This window comes from Lissotriton vulgaris, chromosome 7, assembly GCF_964263255.1.
Source record: "Lissotriton vulgaris chromosome 7, aLisVul1.2, whole genome shotgun sequence".
Taxonomy (NCBI): Eukaryota; Metazoa; Chordata; class Amphibia; order Caudata; family Salamandridae; genus Lissotriton; species Lissotriton vulgaris.
Genome location: NC_141695.1, coordinates 1,159,867,408 through 1,159,895,088, shown reverse-complemented (window position 1 = coordinate 1,159,895,088; position 27,681 = coordinate 1,159,867,408). Strand labels below are relative to the sequence as shown.

The following is a 27,681-nucleotide window of genomic DNA, read 5'->3' as shown; positions in this document are numbered from 1 at the left end:
GTCAGACTGGATCCGGAAAGTTTTGAGTAGCAGTACCCCTGCGCGTCGGTAGGCGTCGTCTGCGGCTCCACGTCCGTCGTCGGCATTGTGGTCGCCGGGATGACGTCGTCATAGTACTTAGATGCCGCCCTCGCACACTGGCGTCAGATCTACTTTTTTCCGCACCAGCAAGGGCAGATGGGGGAAGAGCAGTACTCCTAGTTAATTTTTGACTAACTTTTTCGATCTCTTTTGGATCTTCTCGAGTCGATTCTTGACTCCGGTGCTGATAGGGATGCCCGGGTTCAAACCCTGGGCGACTGTAACCACATGATGTTGGTTACCGACCCCCACCGTCGTTTCCTTCACTGCCTCAGGGCCGACCATGATGACAAGTCGTGCCCTGACTGCCGGGCCTTGACGTCGAAGGCTAGGTGGGAGCGGTCCCGTAAGCGCTTCGAGATCCGGCAGTCGGCCAGCGCCGCTCGAGGTCCAGGTCCAGGAGGAGGTCGAGGGACTGGTCGCGTGGCCACAGTCCTCACAGCTCGGCTAGTCGACACCACTCGTCGGGCTCCAAGTCCTCGGGTAAGTCGAGGCACAAGAAGTCGAAAAAGCGACATCGCTCTTCTGACTTCCCCTGACGCTCGCGCGACGCGGCCGGGGGTTTGGGCGACACCGCCCACGTGGCTCCGCTGGAGCGGCAAGCGCCGCGTCCAGCTCCACAACCGCCGCTCCCTGGGCTGCACGCGACGCCGGAGGAGATCAGCGCCTTCCTCACAGCCATTAGGTCGCACTTACCTCCGTCTGGTCCGCTGAGGTGTCTTCGGGCCCCGCGGGTCCGTCTGGGAGCCCAAGCGGGCCGGCGCCGTCGGGTGCCTCGGGCTCCGTCGACGACTCCGGTACGCCGCAGGGTTCCTCAGGATCCATGACGACGCCGGTCGACCTTACGACCCCTCCGCCGGCGCCGTCACCAAGGGTGTCGCCCCTGACGCCATCCCTGGACGGCGTAGTCCTCGATCCCCACCCCTTCCTGGTCCGGATCCAGAGTCGGACCGGCGCCGTCTTCTACGCCGATTGGTGAGCCCTGCACCGACGACCCCGCTCCATCCTTTATTCCCGACTTTCAGGAGATGGATGACGAGGGGGATTGGCAGGGGTCTGAGGACCCTCTGCCACTTTAGTGCCAGTTGAGCCAGGACTGGGCAGACTAACGGGGGGAAGCCAGTGGTCTGGACACTTCGCCAGACACTGGATTTGTCTCTCCTGGCTGCAAGGAGGGGGCTGCTTACAGTGTGGTGTTGACTAAGACAGCCAAGGCCTTGGCTCTTTAGCTCCCGGTCGCGGCCGTGAGGACTAACCTCCTCACTGAGGTGCTCAAACCACAGGCAAGCTCCTCGGAGCCTTTCCTGCCGTTCAACAAAGCCCTCACGGACGATCTGTTGGGCACCTGGCCCAAGCCCTCTACAGGCCTCCCTGTAGATCGGAACGTGGCCAGACGCCACCGCCCAGCTCCGGGCGACCCCCAGTTTCCTGTCCTTTCACCCCACCCCCGAGAGCCTGGTGATCCAGGCCTCAACCTCCCAGACGGCATTCCCGACCGCACCTCCGGATCGGGAATCCAAAAGGTACGATCAGTTCGCAAGAAACTGTTCTCTTCACTGAGTTTGGGGTTGCGGTCTGTCAACACCCGTGCCTTTTGGGCCGTTAATCCCACTCTCTGTGGGATACGGTTGCGGAAGTGCTGCCGCAGTGCCCGGCGGAGGTCCAGGCAAAGCTTACCCAAGCCCTTGCAGAGGGAAGGGATGCAGCACGCTATTCCATTCGGTGTGGACTGGATACCACGGACTCGCTAGGCAGGGCGATTGCAACAACTGTGGCGGTTCGCCGCCACGCCTGGCTGAGGTCCGCCAACTTTTCAGGCGATGTCCAAGCCTCCCTTATGAATATGCCCTTTGATGGCCGTCGCCTCTTTGGCGACAAGGCCGACAGTGCACTGGAGCGTTTCAAGGAATCCAGGGCTACGGCCAAGTCCTTGGGCCTCGGCCAACGCCAGCAAACTTCCGCCTTTCGTCCCTTTCGTGGCCAAGGAAGGGGCACCCCCTCACGTCCAGCTATCCACAAGCTGCAAAACCAACCTCAACGCGGTCGTGGACTTGGGGGGGCAAGGTCAGTCCACATCCGCCCCCGCAGCATCTGCCTCAAAATCCTCCTAGTCCGAATTTTCAGGCCCATTCGATGCCAGTGGGGGGCAGGGTTCGCCATCACCTCCTTCACTGGCGCTCCATCACATCGGACAGGTGGGTGCTGCAAATCGTCCAAAGGGGCTACTCCCTCCCCTGCGAGGCGACCCCTTCAGCCATGCCACCGCAGTACCACTGCATGTTGGGGGATCACTTGCGACTTCTCCAGGAGGAAGTTATTGCCCTCTTGGCCAAGGGGGCCGTCGAGCGCGTTCCTGGGCCAGAAGTAGGACATGGTTGCTATTCCCACTACTTTCTGGTACCCAAGAAGGGCAAAGGAGGCCTACGCCCTATCTTGGACCTACGGAGCGTCAACGGCTTCCTCCGGAAGGAGAAGTTCAAGATGCTGACTTTGGCTCAGTTCCTAGCTGCCCTGTACAGAAGACTGGATGGTAGCGTTGGACTTGCAGTACGCATATTTCCACATCCCCGTCCTGCTGGCCCACCGGCGTTATCTGCGGTTCACGGTAGGCCACGAGCACTTTCAGTTTACTGTGCTCCCCTTCGGCCTTACCAGCTCCCCATGGGTGTTCACGAAAGTGATGGCTGTGGTCGCAGCTCATCTGCGCAGATTAGGGGTTTCAGCCTTGCCCCTATCTCGACGATTGGTTGTTGAAGGCGGGCTCGCCCAAGACCGTCGTCTCCCACTTCCAGACTATGGCCGACCTCCTGCACTCGCTGGGGTTCTCCATCAACGTGCCAAAGTCACACCTGTGCCCCTCTCAAAAGCTCCTTTTCACTGGAGCGGTTCTAGACTCAGTGCAGCTTCGGGTTTATCCCCCCGAACAGCGGGTTCGGGATATTCAAGCTCTGATTCCGATCTTTCAGCCTTTATCCTGAGTCTCGGTCAGATTGATGCTGCAGCTCCTGGGGCTGATGGCCTCCTGCATCCTTCAGGTGCATCACGCCAGGTGGCAGATGCGGGCTCTGCAGTGGACCTGAAGTTTCAGTGGGCACAGAATCAGAAAAAAAGTCCAACCACATCCGGATCTCCAAGGGCACTGCAAGACAGTTGCAGTGGTGGCTCATGAACCGCGATTGGGTCAGCGACAGATCTCTCTCCCTATCCCAACCGGAGAACGTAGTGGTGACTGATGCGTCCCTCCTGGGATGGAGGGGCCACATGGGGAAGAGGGAGATCAGAGGCCTCTGGTCTCCGGCGGAGTCCCGGCTCCACATCAACCTTCTGGAGCTGCGGCCGATCCGGCTTGCACTGAAGGCATTCCTTCCCTCTGTCCGGGGAAGTGTAGTGCAGGTGTTCACGGAAAACACCACCGCCCTGTGGCACTGCAACAAACAAGGCGGGGTGGGGTCGTGCACCCTGTGTCAAGAGGCTCTGCGCCTCTGAACATGGCTGGAACACCAGGGCATCACCTTGGTGGTTCAACACCTGGCAGTTCCCTGAACGCCAAGGCAGACTAACTCAGCCGCCGGTGCATGATGGATCACGAATGGCGTCAGAATTCGGACGTGGCGCAAGGCCTCTTTCAGCAGTGGGGAGAGCCTTGGTTAGATCTATTCACCACCGAAGAGAACGCGCAATGTCATAAGTTCTGCACTTTGGAATTTCCAAGGCGGCACTCGCTCTGAGATGCTTTTCGCCGCGAGTGGAGCTGCGGTCTGTTGTACGCCTTTCCGCCAATACCACTTCTGCCCAGAGTGCTGAAGATCAGGCGCGACCTGGCCCAAGTCATCCTTGTGGCTCTGGACTCGGCACAATGGTTTTGGTATCCCGAGCTGCTCAGCATGTCATTCGATCCCCCGATTCGTCTGCCTCTTCAGGTGGACCTTCTGTCGCAGCAGCAGGGGATGGTCCTCCACCCGAACCTGTCCAGCCTCCACCTCCATGCGTGGAGATTGAGCGGCGGCAGTTGAGACCATTCGACTTGCCTCCTGAACTCTGTGAGGTGATTCTGGCAGCCAGGCGTCCCTCCACAAAATCAGTATACGCCTGCAGGTGGAACAAATTTGTGGCATGGTGCGCAGCAAAGGCTGTGGATCCTCTCTCTGCCCCCCTTTCAGAGGTTCCCCTCTTCCTTCTTTCTCTTGCCCAGCAGGGCTCTGCTCTGGGCACTCTTAAGGGCTACCTATCTTCCATTACTGCCTTCTTGAGGCTTCCTGATCAGCCTTCTCTTTTCAAGTCTCATGTTGTAAATAGATTCTTGAAGGGCATCACGCACATGTTTCTTCCTGTTCCTTTCGTGATGCCTCAGTGGGACTTGAACCTTGTTCTAACCTATCTGATGTGCGCTCCTTTCGAGCCACTTCACAATTGCCCTCTTCGTCTTCTTACTCTTAAGACTACATTCCTGGTTGCCATCACCTCTGCCCGGAGAGTGAGTGAGCTCCAGGCTCTATCTTCTAAGCCTCCTTTCCTTTCTGTCCATCCGGACAAAGTTGTTTTAAGAACGCGTCCTTCTTTCCTGCCCAAGGTGGTTACGGCCTTTCACATCGGGCAGTCCATCACCTTGCCCACCTTCTTTCTGCCTCCGCATTCCTCGAAAGAGGAAAAGAGGCTCCACCGTCTGCACCCAAAACGTGCGCTCTCCTTCTACCTTGATCGATCACGCCTGGACGACCAGCTCTTTGTTGTTTACGTGGGCGCGAAGAAGGGACAGGCGGTGCACAAACGGTCCATCTCTCGGTGGGTTGTGTTGTGCATCAAGGTCTGTTACTCCTTGGCTAGAAAGGAGCCCCCTGTTGGGCTGAGGGCCCATTCTACTTGGGCCACGGCGGCTACTACTGCCCTGGGTCAGGGAGTAGTCCCCTTGCAGGACATCTGTCAGGCAGCTACGTGGGCCTCGCTGCACACGTTTGCTAGACACTACTGCCTGGACAGCCAAGTCTGGAGAGATGGCTTTTTCTGCCGTTCCGTTCTCCAAGACTTTCTGGTGTGATCTTGGTTCGCAGACCCACCACCGGGGTTGGTATTGCTGGGGTATCTATTCTAAGGTAAGGAATCCCTGTTTCTTTCAGATGCACAAGTTACTTACCTTCGGTAACGATATATCTGTAAAAAACAGTAGTTCGTTTTAGATTCCTTACCGCCCCACCCATCCTCCCCGTTCTGTGAAACGATATCTAGGGTTAAGGTCATCCCTTTCAGGGCGCTAGTTTCATGGCACCAGTGTCAGTCTCTATCATGGCTCTGCGTTCCTCCCGCGGAAAGCTACGTACAAGAACTTACGTCCGCGCACGAGGGCGGCGTCTAAGTACTCCCCACGTCATCCTGGCGACCACGACTCAGACGACGGACGCGGAGCCGCAGACGACTCCTACCGACGCGCAGGGGTACTGCTAAGCAAAACTTTACGGATCCAGTCTGACGCCTGGGGATATTCTAAGGTAAGGAATCTAACACTATCTGTTTCTTACAGATATATCGTTACCGAAGGTAAGTAACTTGTACGTCAAAACCATATGCTATAATTTCTTTGTTAACAATGAAAACATTTCCTCTCCAATATTCTCATCAGAACTGATATAATGAAGCTCTCTTTCAGGGGCAGAACAATAGCAAGAAAAGGGAGAAAAGCTGTTGAATAAGGAGCATAGTAGAGAGATCGACAAGAAAGCTATCCAATCATGAGCAAGGGGCTGACACAGAACCCACTCTGTATATTGTATTGTAGACTTCAGCAATAAACGCTAAAGCATATGTAGGTTGAGACCTAAAAAAAAATCTGAGGTTCTGTTTGCACATATGTGTCCACATGTACATTCACTGAAATATAATGAATGCTTTTTAGGGCTCGCCTGCTGTGCGCTTGCGCATAGCTGGCGAGCTATATTGCAGCTTAAACAGAGTTAAACCAACTCGGCGATTTCTTTGAGTGCCCGAGAGCGCGTGCACATCAAAGCCACCAGCCTCCTCGGGCATCTCAAGCTTCCCTCAGCCGGCATTTCTCCTCCCCAAATTAGTCATGCACGGCCGGCCGGTCAGCACATCAAAGGCTGCTGCTCCCGGCCCCTATTCTTCCCTTCTTGCCTCTCCCCGCCCCCCCCTTCCCACCACAGCAATGCAGAGGGCTTGTTTATATTGCAGCCCCTAACCATCTCGCATGCTGCTCTTGAAACAATAACCATTGTTGGTCATGATATAATAAACGCTCTAATTATTTTATCAGGGCCACACAGAATTTTATAAAGTCTTTTGCTGGCATTTTCGTTTTATGCTGATTGCTATTAACACTCTAATTATTTTATCAGGGCCACACAGAATTTTATAAAGTCTTTTGCTGGCATTTTCGTTTTATTCTGATTGCTATTTTACACCTTTCACATGCTGGCGATTTGCTTCAAAGATATACATTCATCCTGAATCCCGTTACTAGAGCTTTCTCCTCTTCTGCTATATATGGGTTTTAATTGAATTTCATTGATCTCTTTTACTAATGATTTATAAAAAGTGCCACCCACCACACAGCTCCACCTACACAGCTCCACCGATGCACCCACCACACAGCTCCACCGATATACCCACCACACAGTTCCACCGATGCACTCACCACACAGTTCCACAGATGCACCCACCACCCAGCTCCACAGATGCACCCACCACCCAGCTCCACAGATGCACCACCCACCCAGCTCCACAGATGCACCCACCACACAGCTCCACAGATGCACCCACCACACAGCTCCACAGATGCACCCACCACCCAGCTCCACCGATGCACCCACCACAGATGCACCCACCACAGATGCACCCACCACACAGCTCCACAGATGCACCCACCACACAGCTCCACCGACACAGCTCCACCGATGCACCCACCACAAAGCTCCACAGATGCACCCACCACACAGCTCCACAGATGCACCCACCACACAGCTCCACTGATGCACCCACCTCCACCGATGCACCCACCACACAGCTCCACCGACACAGCTCCACCGATGCACCCACCACACAGCTCCACTGATGCAACCACCACACAGCTCCACCGACACAGCTCCACCGATGCACCCACCACAGAGCTCCACAGATGACCCCACCACACAGCTCGACGAGGCACCCACCACACAGCTCGACCGATGCACCCACCACACAGCTCGACCGATGCACCCACCACACAGCTCCACCGAGGCACCCACCACACAGCTCCACAGAACCACCCACCACACAGCTCCACCGATGCACCCACCACACAGCTCCACCGAGGCACCCACCACACAGCTCTACCGAGGCACCCACCACACAGCTCCACCGATGCACCCACCACACAGCTCCACCGATGCACCCACCACACAGCTCCACCGATGCACCCACCACACAGCTCCACCGAGGCACCCACCACACAGCTCCACCGAGGCACCAACCACACAGCTCCTCCGAGGCACCCACCACACAGCTCCACCGAGGCACCCACCACACAGCTCCACCGATGCACCCACCACACAGCTCCACTGACACAGCTCCACCAATGCACCCACCACACAGCTCCACAGAGGCACCCACCACACAGCTCCACCGATGCACCCACCACACAGCTCCACCAAGGCACCCACCATACAGCTCCACCGAGGCACCCACCACACAGCTCCACCTACACAGCTCCACCGATGCACCCACCACACAGTTCCACCGATGCACTCACCGCACAGCTCCACCGAGGCACCCACCACACAGCTCCACCGAGGCACCCACCACACAGCTCCACCGAGGCACCCACCACACAGCTCCACCGATGCACCCACCACACAGCTCCACCGATGCACCCACCACACAGCTCCACCGAGGCACCCACCACACCGCTCCACCGATGCACCCACCACACAGCTCCACCGAAGCACCCACCACACAGCTCCACCGAGGCACCCACCACACAGCCCCACCTACACAGCTCCACCGATGCACCCACCACACAGTTCCACCGATGCACCCACCGCACAGCTCCACCGAGGCACCCACCGCACAGCTCCACCGACGCACCCACCGCACAGCTCCACCGAGGCACCCACCGCACAGCTCCACCGAGGCACCCACCACACAGCTCCACCGAGGCACCCACCACACAGCTCCACCGAGGCACCCACCACACAGCTCCACCGAGGCACCCACCACACAGCTCCACCGAGGCACCCACCACACAGCTCCACCTATGCACCCACCACACAGCTCCACCTATGCACCCACCACACAGCTCCACCTATGCACCCACCACACAGCTCCACAGATGCACCCACCACACAGCTCCACCGAGGCACCCACCACACAGCTCCACCGAGGCACCCACCACACAGCTCCACAGATGCACCCACCACACAGCTCCACAGATGCACCCACCACACAGCTCCACAGATGCACCCACCACACAGCTCCACAGATGCACCCACCACACAGCTCCACAGATGCACCCACCACACAGCTCCACAGATGCACCCACCACACAGCTCCACAGATGCACCCACCACACAGCTCCACAGATTCACCCACCACACAGCTCCACAGATGCACCCACCACACAGCTCCACAGATGCACCCACCACACAGCTCCACCGAGGCACCCACCACACAGCTCCACCGAGGCACCCACCACACAGCTCCACTGATGCACCCACCTCCACCGATGCACCCACCACACAGCTCCACCGGCACAGCTCCACCGATGCACCCACCACACAGCTCCACTGATGCAACCACCACACAGCTCCACTGACACAGCTCCACTGATGCACCCACCACAGAGCTCCACAGATGACCCCACCACACAGCTCCACTGATGCACCCAAGACACAGCTCCACCGAGGCACCCACCACACAGCTCCACCGATGCACCCACCACACAGCTCCACCGATGCACCCACCACACAGCTCCACCGAGGCACCCACCACACAGCTCCACCGAGGCACCCACCACACAGCTCCACTGATGCACCCACCTCCACCGATGCACCCACCACACAGCTCCACCGACACAGCTCCACCGAGGCACCCACCACACAGCTCCACCGAGGCACCCACCACACAGCTCCACCAAGGCACCCACCACACAGCTCCACCGAGGCACCCACCACACAGCTCCACCGAGGCACCCACCACACAGCTCCACCTATGCACCCACCACACAGCTCCACCGATGCACCCACCACACAGCTCCACCGAAGCACCCACCACACAGCTCCACCGAGGCACCCACTACACAGCTCCACCGAGGAACCCACCACACAGCTCCACCGAGGCACCCACCACACAGCTCCACCGATGCACCCACCACACAGCTCCACCGAAGCACCCACCACACAGCTCCACCGAGGCACCCACCACACAGCTCCACCGAGGCACCCACCACACAGCTCCACCGAGGCACCCACCACACAGCTCCACCGAGGCACCCACCACACAGATCCACAGATGCACCCACCACACAGCTCCACAGATGCACCCAGCACACAGCTCCACAGATGCACCCAGCTCCACAGATGCACCCACCACACAGCTCCACCGAGGCACCCACCACACAGCTCCACCGAGGCACCCACCACACAGCTCCACCGAGGCACCCACCACACAGCTCCACCGAGGCACCCACCACACAGCTCCACTGATGCACCCACCTCCACCGATGCACCCACCACACAGCTCCACCGACACAGCTCCACCGATGCACCCACCACACAGCTCCACTGATGCAACCACCACACAGCTCCACCGACACAGCTCCACTGATGCACCCACCACAGAGCTCCACAGATGACCCCACCACACAGCTCCACTGATGCACCCAAGACACAGCTTCACCGAGGCACCCACCACACAGCTCCACCGATGCACCCACCACACAGCTCCACCGATGCACCCACCACACAGCTCCACCGATGCACCCACCACACAGCTCCACCGATGCACCCACCATACAGCTCCACCGAGGCACCCACCACACAGCTCCACCGAGGCACCCACCACACAGCTCCACCGAGGCACCCTCCACACAGCTCCACCTATGCACCCACCACACAGCTCCACCGATGCACCCACCACACAGCTCCACCGATGCACCCACCACACAGCTCCACCGATGCACCCACCACACAGCTCCACCGATGCACCCACCACACAGCTCCACCGAGGCACCCACCACACAGCTCCACCGATGCACCCACCACACAGCTCCACTGACACAGCTCCACCGATGCACCCACCACACAGCTCCACAGATGCACCCACCACCCAGCTCCACAGATGCACCCACCACACAGCTCCACTGAGGCACCCACCACACAGCTCCACCGAGGCACCCACCACACAGCTCCACCGAGGCACCCACCACACAGCTCCACCGAGGCACCCACCACACAGCTCCACCGAGGCACCCACCACACAGCTCCACCGAGGCACCCACCACACAGCTCCACCTATGCACCCACCACACAGCTCCACCGATGCACCCACCACACAGCTCCACCGATGCACCCACCACACAGCTCCACCGATGCACCCACCACACAGCTCCACCGATGCACCCACCACACAGCTCCACCGATGCACCCACCACACAGCTCCACCGAGGCACCCACCACACAGCTCCACCGAGGCACCCACCACACAGCTCCACCGATGCACCCACCACACAGCTCCACTGACACAGCTCCACCAATGCACCCACCACACAGCTCCACCGATGCACCCACCACACAGCTCCACCGATGCACCCACCACACAGCTCCACCAAGGCACCCACCACACAGCTCCACCTACACAGCTCCACCGAGGCACCCACCACACAGTTCCACCGAGGCACCCACCACCCAGCTCCACCGATGCACCCACCACACAGCTCCACCTATGCACCCACCACACAGCTCCACCGAGCCACCCACCACACAGCTCCACAGAGCCACCCACCACACAGCTCCACCGATGCACCCACCACACAGCTCCACTGAAGCACCCACCACACAGCTCAACCGAGGCACCCACCACCCAGCTCCACAGATGCACCCACCACCCAGCTCCACAGATGCACCCACCACCCAGCTCCACAGATGCACCCACCACCCAGCTCCACAGATGCACCCACCACACAGCTCCACAGATGCACCCACCACACAGCTCCACAGATGCACCCACCACACAGCTCCACAGATGCACCCACCACCCAGCTCCACAGATGCACCCACCACACAGCTCCACAGATGCACCCACCACACAGCTCCACTGATGCACCCACCTCCACCGATGCACCCACCACACAGCTCCACCGACACAGCTCCACCGATGCACCCACCACACAGCTCCACTGATGCAACCACCACACAGCTCCACCGATGCACCCACCACAGAGCTCCACAGATGACCCCACCACACAGCTCCACTGATGCACCCAAGACACAGCTCCACCGAGGCACCCACCACACAGCTCGACCGAGGCACCCACCACACAGCTCCACCGATGCACCCACCACACAGCTCCACCTATGCACCCACCACACAGCTCCACCTATGCACCCACCACACAGCTCCACCGAGGCACCCACTACACAGCTCCACAGAGCCACCCACCACACAGCTCCACCGAGGCACCCACCACACAGCTCCACCGATGCACCCACCACACAGCTCCACCGATGCACCCACCACACAGCTCCACCGATGCACCCACCACACAGCTCCACCGAGGCACCAACCACACAGCTCCACCGATGCAGCCACCACACAGCTCCACCGACACAGCTCCACCAATGCACCCACCACCCAGCTCCACCGATGCGCCCACCACACAGCTCCACCGACACAGCTCCACCGATGCACCCACCACACAGCTCCACCGATGCACCCACCACACAGCTCCACCGAGGCACCCACCATACAGCTCCACCGAGGCACCCACCACACAGCTCCACCGAGGCACCCACCACACAGCTCCACCGATGCACCCACCACACAGCTCCACCGATGCACCCACCACACAGCTCCACCGATGCACCCACCACACAGCTCCACCGATGCACCCACCACACAGCTCCGCCGATGCACCCACCACACAGCTCCGCCGATGCACCCACCACACAGCTCCGCCGATGCACCCACCACACAGCTCCGCCGATGCACCCACCACACAGCTCCGCCGAGGCACCCACCACAGCTCCACCGATGCACCCACCACACAGCTCCGCCGATGCTCCAACTAAGCTCCACCAATGCACCCCCCAAACAGCTCCACTGATGCAGCCGCTAAGCTCCACCGATGCACACACCACTCAGCGCAACCACAGCATCACTCAGCGCAACCACAGCATCACTGGTTCAAATATGTTCTTTCAATGTTTCAAGCTGTTTTCAAGCTTTCACGCTTTATTACAAATCACAAAAAGATGTTAATATTTCACTTCTGTTCTTGAATTTTCGTCGCAATAAAAAACACTGAACATAATCTTCACAAAAGTTATTTACAAAAGTTTAAGCTATTGCCATTACAAATTAAATAAATTATTTAAGTATTAATTATTTTTAAAAATTAAAAGCCATTGTTATTTGTAATATCAATACATCTAAGTCATGCTATAGGTGTCACATTTGCAAAAGTTATAACTATTGGCATTGTAAATGACAAAGCTATTAATTTAGCTATTTAACCCCTTCCATGCGGCCGCGATTCCCCTGGTGTGCTGTAAACAACACGAACAGGGGCGGGCCGTGACGAACCCCAGCCGTCATCAGCACACGAGCACCGTAGTGCATGACGGCTGGGTTTCGTCATCAGCATGGAAGGGGTTAAAAAAACACACATAAATAAAAAAAAATTCATTTATAAGACCAATAGCTCAAACTTTCCTAATGCGAGCCCTATTGCATTTCCAATGCTTGTTATATGATGTTATTGTTATGGTCCAAAACCTAGAAACACTGAAATTTTCTAGCAACAGCAACGCCCTTATCTGTATGCTCTACTCATGCACTGTATATGACCTAGCTCATAATCATGAGTGGCAGAGTCACTGATGTCACAATGTAGCAACAGATTGAGTGCTGCACAAAGATGAAATGTCGCTCGATTTTCACTTAGAAGAAATGGCTAGCCCGACAGACATTAAAGGTGTGTAAAGTGCCATTAACACTCCCCATGTGTAAACTTCCTTGCAGATAAATATTTATGGAGCAGAAAGGCTTCTGCGTTTGCAATCACTTTGCATGAATGTTTACAGAAAAAAACTGTAGTTGTGAGGCTGGAATTCTCCTGCCATCTATTTGTTCACATAAAAATGATATTGTACTAAAGGCTGAAGTTTTCATACTCTCAACCACTAGCTATTTTAAAAATGTTGAATGCAATTTTAAGTTTTCAATTCCACTGTAAAGTCCTAAAAGCCATTAGTGAAATAATATATCAGAAAAACAAGCATTTACAATGCAACAGTCTCGCCTTTGCCAAAGTTAGAGCTATTATTATTGTAAATGACAAACTTTTTATTTATGTTGGTTTTGAAAACATAAATAAATGGCATTATCATTTACAATGTCAATAGCTTAATCTCTCGCAAATGCGAGACCTATTGCATTTGCACCCACTCACAGAGAGCCACAAACACACATACAAAGCCACCCACACACACAGCCTTACACACACACACACACAGAGCCCCCCCACACACACACAGCCCCCCCCCACACACACACAGCCCCCCCCCACACACACACACACAGAAAGCCCCCCCACACATAGATGATGATGTTGAGACATAAGGCACCCACCACTGTGAAGGATTGGTGGCCGGACAGTCTTGGCCATCCGCCTAAGCCTAAAGAGCAAATCAAGAGTCTGGGGGTCTGGATGGACCCAGCTCTTAACTTTTCGGTGCAGGCCCGGAAGGTAGCAGCTACATGTTGCTCTTATTAGGCTACTTAGGAAAATAATCAGGCTCCTTCCTTTCGAAGCTAGAAGGATCTTAGTACAGGCACTGATCCTGTCGCGCTTAGATTATTCCAACGCACTATACTTGGGCACTCCTCAGGGGACAATTAAGATCCTTCAGACCGTGCAGCACGATTGCTGTTGAATGTCCCACGGAGGACCTCTGCCAAACTTGCACTACGTCAAATTCACTGGCTACCAGTGCAACAGAGAATTGAGTTTAAAGCTTTGATCACGGCCCATAAGGCAGTTAATAAAACAGGACCGGCATTAATTCAATCAATGTTCCGCCCGTATCATACTGGTCGGAAGTTAAGATCTAACAACAAGAACTTTCTGGCAGTTCCCAAAACAAGGAGAGTGCGCATAGGTGGCTGACGTTTCTCCCTACAGGCCACAAAACTTTGGAATAATCTCCCAGACTCCGTCAGAATGGAAGTAAACCATCTTAGGTTCAGGAAGATGCTGAAAACCCTCCTGTTTGCCTAGACTTTGAGAATGAACGTGGTCCAAGCGCTGGGATGCCTCCGGGTAGCCATGCGCTATACAAATACGTAATCATTCATTCATTCATTCACACACACAGAAAGCCCCCCTCACACAAGCTCCGTACACACACACACACATCCCCACGCACACCCCCCCCCATGCACACACACAGAGCCCCCCCACAAACACACAGCCCCCACACACAAAGCCCCCACACACACACAGAGCCCCCCCCCACACACAGAGCCCCCCCCCACACACAGAGCCCCCCCCCACACACAGAGCCCCCCCACACACACAGAGCCCCCACACACACACAGAGCCCCCCCACACACAGAGCCCCCCCACACACAGAGCCCCCCCACACACAGAGCCCCCCCACACACAGAGCCCCCCCACACACAGAGCCCCCCCACACACAGAGCCCCCCCACACACAGAGCCCCCCCACACACACAGAGCCCCCCACACACAAAGCCCCACACACACACAGGGCCCCCCCACACACACAGAGCCCCCCACACACACAGAGCCCCCACACACACAGAGCCCCCACACACACAGAGCCCCCCCCCACACACACAGAGCCCCCCACACACACACAGAGCCCCCACACACACAGAGCCCCCACACACACAGAGCCCCCACACACACAGAGCCCCCTCACACACACAGAGCCCCCTAGCCCCCACACACACAGAGCCCCCCCACACACACAGAGCCCCCTCACACACACAGAGCCCCCTCACACACACAGAGCCCCCTCACACACACAGAGCCCCCTCACACACACAGAGCCCCCTCACACACACAGAGCCCCCTCACACACACAGAGCCCCCCCACACACAGAGCCCCCCCACACACAGAGCCCCCCCACACACAGCCCCCCCACACACAGCCTCCCACACACACAGCCCCCCCCACACACACAGAGCCCCCCCACACACACACAGAGCCCCCCCACACACAGCCCCACACACAGAGCCCCCCCACACACTTACAGCCCCCCACACAGCCCCCCACACAGCCCCCCCACACACAGCCCCCCCACACACAGCCCCCCCCACACACAGCCCCCCCACACACAGCCCCCCCCACACACAGCCCCCCCCACACACAGCCCCCCCCACACACAGCCCCCCCACACACAGCCCCCCCACACACACAGCCCCCCCACACACACAGAGCCCCCCCCCCACACACACACACAGCCCCCCACACACACACACAGCCCCCCACACACACACACAGCCCCCCACACACACACACAGCCCCCCACACACACAGCCCCCCACACACACACACAGCCCCCCCACACACACAGCCCCCCCGCACACACAGACCCCCCGCACACACAGACCCCCCCGCACACACAGACCCCCCCGCACACACAGAGCCCCCCCACACACACAGACCCCCCCGCACACACAGACCCCCCCACACACACACAGACCCCCCCCGCACACACAGACCCCCCCCGCACACACAGCCCCCCCACACACACAGCCCCCCCACACACACAGAGCCCCCACACACACACACAGAGCCCCCACACACACACACACAGAGCCCCCACACACACACACCGAGCCCCCCACATACCCGAGTTTTGTTTTCTTCCTTTCGTGGCCGATTCCCGCTCCGAGTTTTGTTTCTTCTTCTCCCTGTTGTCCCTGGGGTGGGGGAGGGTTGGGAGCGGTGCACTCCTGCAGCCTTCTACCTCTTTCCTCTATCGGAGGCGCTGTGTGTGTAATCTACTGTGTTCCTAAATCAGCCACAGTATTTACTACACACCCTGTGTTTTCCAAACACGGGTTTTTATCAGCCCCGCCATACAAATGTACTTATTTGTGCTACACTACGCTAACTTCTGTAGCAATGAATGTACGCAACGAGAGTCAGTTAGAACTGCGCGGCACAGAGAGGCAATGAACAAGGGCCTGTGTGTGTAAATGTTTTTGGGCTCAAATTTATAACAAGTGCAACAAACAGTAATATATTTAATTCTTCTTTGCGTCGCTGAGGCGACAGCCACCCATTTGGGAACCAAGTGCCCTGCTAGGTAGCGCAGACACTGCAGTTCACCTACACTATCACACTATCGTATCACAGCTTGCATCTCAATAACCAAAGCAAGGTGTCACTGTGTGGAGCTATTGTTGGGACAGGAGTGTTTATTACAGCCCGTTTCCTGATGAGGTGATTGCGCAAAATGCTCTTAAGTAACCCTGCAGAAATGGCACAGGGGAGACAGAACGACAAAACACGAGGGAGATCTTAAGCTTTCTGGTCAGGCTTCCGCCTCTTGCGGCTTGCATAGATGGCATTTGTGTTCATCGTGATTCCCTCCTGCGACGACGGGACACTTACAACAGGAGAGGTCTTCCTGAGGACTCGACTTCTTCCGGAGCCCCCCCACACACACACAGAGCCCCCCAAACACACACACACACACACATAGAGCCCCCCCCACACACACACAGACCCCCCCACACACACACAGAGCCCCCCCACACACACACGGAGCCCCCCCCACACACACACGGAGCCCCCCCCACACACACACGGAGCCCCCCCACACACACACGGAGCCCCCCCACACACACACGGAGCCCCCCCCCCCACACACACGGAGCCCCCCACACACACACGGAGCCCCCCACACACACACGGAGCCCCCCACACACACACGAAGCCCCCACACACACACACACACGGAGCCCCCACACACGGAGCCCCCACACACACACACACACGGAGCCCCCACACACACACACGGAGCCCCCACACACACACACGGAGCCCCCCACACACACACGGAACCCCCACACACACGGAACCCCCACACACACACGGAGCCCCCCACACACACACGAAGCCCCCACACACACACACACACAGAGCCCACACACGGAGCCCCCACACACACACACGGAGCCCCCACACACACAGAGCCCCCACACACACAGAGCCCCCACACACACAGAGCCCCCACACACACAGAGCCCCCCACACACACAGAGCCCCCCACACACACAGAGCCCCCCACACACACAGAGCCCCCCACACACACAGAGCCCCCCACACACACAGAGCCCCCCACACACAGAGCCTCCCACACACACAACCCACACACACAGAGCCCCCCCCCCACACACACAGAGCCCCCCCACACACACAGAGCCCCCCCACACAGAGCCCCCCCACATACAGAGCCCCCCACACACCCGAGTTTTCGTTTTCTTCCTTTCGTGGCCGATTCCCGCTCCGCTTCGAGTTTCTTTTCTTCTTCTTCTCCCTGTTGTCACTGGGGTGGGGGAGGGGTGGGAGCGGTGCACTCCTGCAGCCTTCTACCTCTTTCCTCTGTCGGAGGCGCTGCGTGTGTACTCTACTGTGTTCCTAAATCAGCCATAGTATTTACTACACACCCTGCATTTTCCAAAGACTGGTTTTTATCAGCCCCGCTATACAAATGTACTTATTTGTGCTACACTACGCTAACTTCTGTAGCAATGAATGTACGCAACGAGAGTCAGAAGTGCGCGGCACAGAAAGGCAATGAACAAGGGCCTGTGTGTGTAAATGTTTTTGGGCTCAAATTTATAACCGTGCAACAAACAGCAATATATTTAATTCTTCTTTGCGACGCTGAGGCGACAGCTGTCCATTTGGGAGCCAAGTGCCCTGCTAGGTAGCGCAGACACTGCAGTTCACCTACACTATCACACTATCGTATCATAGCTTGCATCTCAATAACCAAAGCAAGGTTTCACTGCGTGGAGCTATTGTTGGGACAGGAGTGTTTATTACAGCCCGTTTCCTGATGAGTTTATTGCGCAAAATGCTCTTAAGTAACCCAGAGGAAATGGCACAGGGGAGACAGAACGACAAAACACGAGGGAGATCTTACGCTTTCTGGACAGGCTTCCGCCTCTTGCGGCTTGCATAGATGGCATTGGTGCTCATCGTGAGTCCCTCCTGCGACGATGGGACACTTACAGCAGGGGAGGTCTTCCTGAGGACTCGACTTCTTCCGGCAGCGTTCATCCAGAAATGGCGTCACAAAAGCGGCGCCATTTTGGCAATTCGGGGGCGTGTTTTTAGCAGTTGAGTGACGGATGACGTCACGGCTTAAAAACTGCAAAAAACATGCCCCCGAATCGCAAAAAGACGGGGCTTGAACAGAATGTTGCCCCTGTCCTCCAATGGCTGCCCTCAGTTTAGGAAGCCAGCCAATGGAGAAGAGGGGAGGGTTCAAGCCCCGTACTGCCAAAACAAAAAATCTCGGACTCCGCCCACTGCTTACGCAGTGCGACGCAGGCAGAGACCTAAAAAACGATACCTTGCCCAATCTCCTCGCTTCATTGTTCTGTTCTGTTGCTCCCCACCACTTGTCAGAATAATTAACTTGTTCTTCTCACATCCCTCCGCTTCTCCGTGCTGCACCTCCTCTATGTGGCAAGTAAATTTATTTCCAGTTCATTTTTTTTTGTTTTACTTTTTATGAAGGCCTGCTCCTGTTCTTAAAAACATGTATTAAAGCTTTTATTTTTGTTTTGTACATTACTTACCACATAAGATAGATGCCCTCCATCTTGGAATGGTAAATTGAAAAACTGAAACTCTGCCACATCATGACGTGTGGGTGCATGAATGGTGATACATGCGCATACCTAAGCACACTGAATCCTCCATATCATTGTGATGCATACATGAGCATGTGGTGCCACACGCGTGTATACATCATCATGCAGTAGCTTTTTCTATTTTTTGCTGATTCTGTTCAGCATTTGCAGTAAACATTTTTTCTTTGAGGCTTAACAGAGTCCTCCACAAGCATTGGCAAAGCTAAAAATTGAGACCTATTGGCTTTGCCAGTGTTTGCCTAAAGTATTATTTAGTTACTGATTTTTTATACAAAGCCATGTCCGTTAACAAATATTTTATTTACCAGTTGAGTAACTTGTTAAAGATACCAGGCATTAAAGGTACTCAAGCAACCTTGTTTTGATAAAGTAGGATTAGAACATTTAAGCACAGATTTATTGATCCATCAAGATTCTTTGATATTCATTTTTATCATGCATTACGGTGGTGCTGTTTTGAAGTCTGTCATATATATATACCTCATCTGCTGTATCATCAGGTCCTGTGTATTTTCACTGCTTACATCTGAAACCTGCTGTCAGCATCCAGGTCCAGTGTGAACGTTTACTTGTATGCAGATCAAAGAGAGAGAGAGGACTAGGTAGGCTAGCCCGTATCCCCTGGGTTATATGTATAGATCAATGAGGACTAGCTAGTTTAGGAAGAGTAAAGAAGACTCGGGTACGTCAGACAATAATAATAAGGAAAAAATCACTGTTTTCCCTATAAAGCCCTCACCCACCGACCTAGTCGGTGGCATGCTTCATTATCGGGCCCACCACAGTGGCACCGAATGTGCCCCGGGTGCGCTGCAACGCCAGGTGACTGCGGAGCTGGTATATTGCTGAGTGTGCAGTGAAAAGGTGAGATAGGTGAAGTTTAAAAAGCTATACACGAGGTCCCAGCACCCGAGGGTTAACAATTTTTAATAAACTGGGCCTCTGTTAGCAGGTTAAAAAGGCAAAGGGACGTAAGGAGTGCTATGATGACCTCCAGCGTCCAGTGTGGTCTACATGTTTCAGCCAGTGCCTTTTGAATTCTAAGCTGGCTTTCCTCAGGACCAATGAGATATGTGATAAGGTGCAAATTAAATTATAGTAAACTTAAATTAAGTGTTTGTGTCATACTTTGGCTATGTGTAGCGCACGCTAAGGCGCTGTAACTGTTAGAGGGGGATTCCCTCAAGCTTTACTACACAGAACACATAGGACAATGACAAGACGTACAGGTTAGAGTCATATTAGAGTGGTATGTCTTTAAAGTGGTCTGTGAGCTTGATACTTGATAACCTGCAGATGTGGCCTAAGATATATCGGCATGACGGCCCGAAAAGTACGCACAAGGATGACGGAACACAGAAGCACAATAAGATGTGGGAAAAATATAAGCAAGCTCACAGACCACTTTCTAACCCACAACCATACACCCAACGATTTCTCTTGGACTGTCATTGAAAAATTTGACAACTCCACAAATGAAAGACTCCTTTTACAAAAAGAACAACGCTGGATATACCGGTTATCCACACACATCCATGACCTCAACGATGCCATTCCATGGAACAGTTTAGCTGTGTAAATAATTTCTAGTAATACTGCATAATGGAAAGATAATAGTGCCAAAGTACCCCTGCATGAGCGCCCCCTTCACTGCCCTTCCTCTCCCATCGTGTTTCCCTAGTGCACAGAAGTGCACTCACTTCCCACGTGTGAAAACCTCACACACATTGACCCTCCTCCGTGATACTGGACCCACAAAATGGTCAATATCACTGTCACAATACCCGAGTTACAATTAACCTATTTATTCCCAGCGCGTTCAACGCGCAACAAAAACCACGTGATACACCCTTCTCACGTTGAGTTTTGCCCGATCTATAACCTACGAACAACACGCATGCGCGTACATCCTAGCGCATGCGCACCGCGCACAACACTACTGCGAAGTACTGCGCATGCGCATTAACGCGCACTACTTTCCCGCACATGCGCGACAAGGGCAACCATGATACGGCGTTTAGCGCGCACCCCTCCCTCTCTTTCTAACCTAAACAGGTGAACCGTATTAGCGAGTAGCATAAATAAGAAGCCAGGCGGCCCATTCACCTCATATCGTGCGCCGCGGAAGGACGAATAGGTCTAAGGAGGAACCAGACCGAACTACTCGTGAGTAAACAAGACCACTAGACCTGCAAAATGGGGTAAGCAACAACTCTTTCTCCCTACAGGTTAGACAGCCTTGTAAAACTCTTTTATTTCCACAGGGTCTCTTTCTCTGCCAGGCGACCCCTGAGGCTTTTTACAAAGAAATAACAGAGTGAGGACCTAGTATCTGTACTTACCTGTACCTCACCTTGTGATTTCGCTTTTTAGCCCACCACCACTCACTAACGGTTTCATTAAACCCTCACCAGTTTCATGCAGTTGCCATGAGCTCACTCTAGCCGTATATAGGTCGCACACCACCTTACAAGCCGGCAATCAGTGGTTTAAAGACATACCACTCTAATATGACTCTACCCTGTACGTCTTGTCTTTGTCCTATGTGTTCTGTGTAGTAAAGCTTGAGGGAATCCCCCTCTAACAGTTACAGCGCCTTAGCGTGCGCTACACATAGCCAAAGTATGACACAAACACTTAATTTAAGTTTACTATAATTTAATTTGCACCTTATCACATATCTCATTGGTCCTGAGGAAAGCCAGCTTAGAATTCAAAAGGCACTGGCTGAAACATGTAGACCACACTGGACGCTGGAGGTCATCATAGCACTCCTTACGTCCCTTTGCCTTTTTAACCTGCTAGCAGAGGCCCAGTTTATTAAAAATTGTTATCCCTCGGGTGCTGGGACCTTGTGTATAGCTTTTTAAACTTCACCTATCTCACCTTTTCACTGCACACTCATCAATATACCAGCTCCGCAGTCACCTGGCGTTGCAGCACACCCGGGGCACATTTGGTGCCACTGTGGTGGGCCCGATGATGAAGCATGCCACCGGTAAAATAAATTCACCCATACAAACAAAATAATTTTGTCTGTTTGTATTCACAAAAATTGTGAGAAAGTGGTTTGAGGGCTAGCATATTCTCTTTTCCAGTAAATATCATGTAGGTCATAATCATGCTCCGTTACACCTATTGCAAGATTTTTTTGTTGCTTGGATATCATATCAGGGAAATGGAATGTGCATACACCTTGAGTAAGCGTGGGAAAGTGAGGGTTGTTGCATCCTTGTTCAGTCTCCAATTGAGATGTATGCCTCAAAAGGTTTTCTGAACTTACAGTACAGCAAACAAAAGGTTTGTGTCAACATGACCAACTATGCACATGCAAGGCTGAAGGGTCATTTTAGAAGCGTTTGTCCTGCTCTTTGCAGATTTGTGGGTGGAGAGAGAACATAAAGAAACTATAATAACTTGTGCAAATGTAGCTGAAGTTAACATCCACTCTTTCTTTTCAGTTACAGACCAGTTGTGGATTACATCGACACACAGTTTGAAAATTATCTTCAAGAAGAATTAAAAATTAGGCGTTCACTTTTCAACTACCACGACTCACGAATCCATGTCTGCCTTTACTTTATAACGCCAACTGGACACTCGCTCAAATCTCTGGATTTGGTTACCATGAAAAAACTGGACAGCAAGGTAATGCATTCACTTGCTATTGTTTTGGCATTGCAGGGCATATTTTCCGGGAAACACTGTACAAGCCCTTGTTTTCTACATGGCAGCCTTTGCCTCGAACACTACAAAGGTACACTTTTTAGATTTGTAGGATTTCATAAATGCAAAAGAACATGGAATAGATCTTGCAAATTTTGGATGAGTTCTTAATATTGCATCTTCATATTTATGAAAATAAAAACAAAACATTGGTGGCACCCTAATCCTTTGCAATATGAATTGTGTTGAAGTGGATGGATCAGCTGATTTAATCTCATGTGCGCTCCAGTGTTTATACTCCTAGTCTCGCTTTACATTACTTCAGGCTCGCTGGAATGCTACCACTGAGCTTAGACATGGCCAGCTCCGAATTTAGTGAGCAAGAAAAACTGGGGCCTTCTGGTATTCAAGCTTTGGGGCATTACTTGGATCAGAGAAAAATGGAAATATAATGCATCTTTAAGAGATGCAGGGCAAGAATCCCTCTCCATCGCGGACTAGCAATGAGGCTGCCACAGTGGAGGTCCAGCTCTGAATGTGAGATGGCGGTGGCTGTAGGGCCTGGCTGGCAGTTTTAATTTTCTGTTGCCAAGTCGCTGATACCGGTTTAATCGAGATTTTAGGCCTAGTGGTTTGTCTGCTCATTAGATAACCTAAAAAGTAAACAAGTGTGCAGATTTCAAGGTCTACCAGTTGTATTAATTGCGGGATTAATGAATAGAATCCCTTAGTAATTGATGCCTGACTTCCTGATCCACAGGGAGAGATTGGAATGTGCGCTAATAGGTACAATATTATTCAGCACCAGTGGTATCCAGCCTTGAGACCGAAAAATGCTCTATTGCCTCTGGCACTCTGTAGATACTGGAGTGTGCCATGAAAGACGCCCACTGGAAAATGAAAGAATGCCACAAATGGGTTTCCATGGTCCAAAACCTTAAGCCTTATGATATATACATCACTTCACCCACATGGAGTGCCTACAAATCCAATCAGAGTAGAACTGTGAACCAAAAGCAGCCCTCGAAAATTGTGTAACACCAGCCTAGTATTGCAGTAACCAATAACCCTGAGTAAGCTAACTCCTCTGTAGAGGTGTTTGGGGTGGCGATTCTTCCACAGTCAAATTTTGACAAATGGAACACATGCTGCATTATTGTTAACCATTGTAACCCAGAGCAATCTACTTCTGCAGCAACAAAACCGGCCCATATTTTAGCATTTCACCTGGAAATATCTTGCTTTTCCTAATCCTCAGTCCAGTCCTGAATGCAGTGCCCGTAGCTCTTTGCATGCTCTCTATCCCCATATCAACTAAATAAGTGAGCATGACCATACGCGCGGTCATAGGGATAATACTGACATGACTCTCAGGCTGGCCTAATCCCAAAGGGAAACACCAACCTCTTCCAGCCCATTGGTTTAAAAAGGAAAATGCCTCCCTGATCAGGAAAGTTAGAGAGCTGCCGAGTAGTGCATCATTGCTCCCGGATGCAGCTCTAGCCCATAGTTGCTCGTGGTGAGGAGCCTCGCAGTCATCTCGTCAAGCTCTTGGGCGGGAGCAGCATGAGCTGGGGAAAGAAAAGAGAAATCAGTTTTTGTCAGACTTGGGTCCTGGCAGAAAATAGAGATGCCTGGTAGAACACAAAAAGCAGTGACATTTTGGGCAAGGATCAGCAGAGACGCCAGCTGTTGGCCGACAAAATCTGTTTCCTCTCGGCAAAGCTGCTAACAAACCTGTGTCACATCTCACTCTGGTCAATCACCCAATGCGGCTCACCAACCGCTCTTTTACTCTTCCTCCTCCCTTACCAGAGGATGATTCGAGCCACCACCAGCCAACCTCACCCTTACTAGACCCACTGTAGATGTCTTCACCTTCCTCTGTATTCTTGTACCTTCCAGGACATCCGGCCTCTGCATTTCCACGCAGCAGCCACCATGTCATGCCCAAGGTCTCCATGTTAATCCTTTTTATTCATCTGTGCAAACTCCTCTTTATCTGGGATAAAGTAAAATAGTAACCTCTACTAGTGGATGACACATACCTTCCAAAAGAAAAAAAAATGCATTTAGTTACTTTTATTATAGTAATTATCATTGCTGTACTAACCAAGAAACTCTTTGCACAGTTTAACACAAGTTATGAATATGCATTTATTTTTAGTTTACATGTTCGTTTCCGTGTATCTTCTTGTTTTAAAATTATTATTGATTCTTTTGTTCTTGTTATTGCAAAAATTGCACTTTAAGGTCAATATTTCATCTTACTATCCTTTAATAGCATGTTGAAAAGCATACATGTCTATGAAAAAGTGAAACCATGATTTTTCCTTCCTGTCCTTTTCGTTGCAGACTGAAGTGTACGGACAGTGTGATTTATTGTACCTGTGAATGAATGGTTTTGTGCCGAATGGACAGCTGTGTTGTCATTTGTTTAATTTTAATATTTCAATTGATCATGTCACCTCCTGTTGGTAATCTTTTATTCCTTACTGTCACGTGATAGTAATCATTGGATGTCCCTTATGCAGTTACACAAGTCAACTAAAGACTGCGTTGTTGAAGTCCCACAGTATGCCATGTTCAGCTCAAGGGCTTAACCCAGCGTTAGAAACACTTGTCCGTTTCCAAAAGTAAGTTAATTCTTTATGATTAAGAATCTATACTTGCTTCGTCTAGTTGAAAGTCAAGTCTCGACTGGACTGAGCATAGACTGGAGTAGCTATGGTTGGTGGGTTGTCAGTATGTCAGCCATTGTCGAGATGCCTCTGACACTGTACAGCGCAAGGCACTTTTGGGAATCTGAATACCCCGAAAGGACATATGCATGTTCCATGGACAGCTACTTAAATTGCATTCGTAAGCAAATACATTTCAGAAGCAACAAGCTTACTACGTAAAATTAGGTTGTTCTATGCATCTTTAATTTATATGCACAACAGGAGAAACAGAAAAACCAAGGAAACAAAGATGAGTATAGGTATACATAGATGTTAAGTTATGTTTACTTTGTGTATCTTCATTTTTTAGGAAAAAAGGAATGTCTCCGTTTAAAAGTATGTGCAGTTGCCAACATGACAGTATAATTACACGCCTTCCATTTTTTTCCCCACTGGTTTCTGTTTGTGAACGTATTACACAAAATGGCACTTACACTGTGACTTAGTCACCCAATTAAAATGGCACCCAAGACAATTCTTTAGACCCCAAACTCACCAGCTTCTTAAATGTAATATGGTGAATCCAATGTTATCCTATTAGAGAGGTAGGCCTTGCAGTAGTGAAAAGCGAATTTGAGTTTTTCACTGCCAGAACATAGTACATATCCAACTTTTAAAATGATCTGCCCTCTGGGCTGTTCAGGGCCTACCCTAGGGATGGCTTGAAAGTATTAACAAGCATTTGCAATGCAGTAGGTCTTGCATTTACGAACGTTTGAGCTATTGGCATTATAAATGACAATGCCTTTTATTTATGTGTTGTTTTTAAAACAGATTAATACAAGGAACTGTCATTTACAAAGCTAATAGCTGGAAAATGCAAGACCTATTATTGCATTGCAAATGCGCACTAGAATTCTTTTTTTTTTTTATTATTATTATTCGGAGAGAGGGTGTCCTGGCTGCAACAGCAGGCAGGACAAAGCTATTTGAGAAAATAGTGCTCAGAGGCTGCAATTAAAGCCTACAGAGTAACAACACTCGTAACAGGGAGTGTCGGGATGGGAGGTTACAAAATGAGACAAAGCCGTACTAAGGAGGAGCTACTAAGCCTTTTGACCAATGAAAAGTCAGTTTACAGTGGACAATGACACAAGCCAAGGAAAAAAATGGGCGGAGCGTGGGCGGAGCGTCAATTCCCTACCTCAATACAACATGCGTCGTAGAGCAGAGCAGCACATAACAGGGCATGCGCTACCCAGGCTGGACCTAAAAAGGAAAGTTTGGGCCTGACAAAAGGTTTATTTTGCTTGTGGAAATGATTGTTTAAAACAGCACACTCAGGCTACAATGGCAGGCCTTGTGTATGTTTGCAGGGACTAAAGTGGGTTGCCCAATAAGTGCTGCTGGCCCACTAGTAGCATTTAATTTACTGGCCCTGGGTACATATAGTACCACTTTACTAGGGACTTACAAGTAAATTAAATATGCCAGTTGGGTATAAGCCATTCTACCATGTTTAAAGGAGAGAGCCCAAGCTCTTTAGCACTGGTTAGCAGTGGTAAAGTGCACAGAGTCCTAAAGGGCAACAAAACCAGGTTCAGAAGACAGGAGGGTGAAGGCAAAAAGAGTTGGTGATGACCCTGCAGAAATGGCTAAGACCTACAGTACTTCTGTTACTGAGTGGTATGATTTGGCATTTGGCCCAAAAAATGAGTGTTTTGCTGATTTATATAGACAAAAGTTATTCAACTGATTTACAAACCAGCTCAGTCATTTAAATAATGTTCAGCCCATTTGAGCTATTCAGGCTTCTCTGCTCCCACCCACATTGTGGTTTCCTTCCTCCATGCCAAAGAAAAATATACTCCTGCTAGGCTCATTCAGAGATATAGAGCCTCAAGCAGAATCCATAAGGATTCTGGTCGATGCCAGTCTTTTTCACAATGAGTCTACATTTTATTTATATTGTTTTACGCCTTAACACCGAAACACATGTAAAATTCATCGCCCACATAGGCTTATTGATGACGAGGTAGAACTGGTCCCTGTCCTCCTTTTCTAGTGAAAATACCCTGTATTTAATTTTTCCTAATTTTGTGACTGTCAGCAGTCCTATATGCCATTCAGGGATGAGCACGGG

General features: G+C 52.4%; 1 protein-coding gene across 6 annotated transcripts in view; it reads left to right on the top strand.

The window, feature by feature from the left end:
- SEPTIN8 (septin 8) overlaps window positions 1–27,681 on the top strand; it is a 406,279-nt gene that overhangs the window by 190,944 nt on the left and 187,654 nt on the right. For all 6 annotated transcript variants that reach the window (XM_086931616.1, XM_086931619.1, XM_086931618.1 and 3 more), the window contains one exon: window positions 22,671–22,857. In XM_086931616.1, coding sequence (XP_086787742.1) covers window positions 22,671–22,857 — 187 coding nt within the window. The remainder of the gene's footprint in view (window positions 1–22,670; window positions 22,858–27,681) is intronic.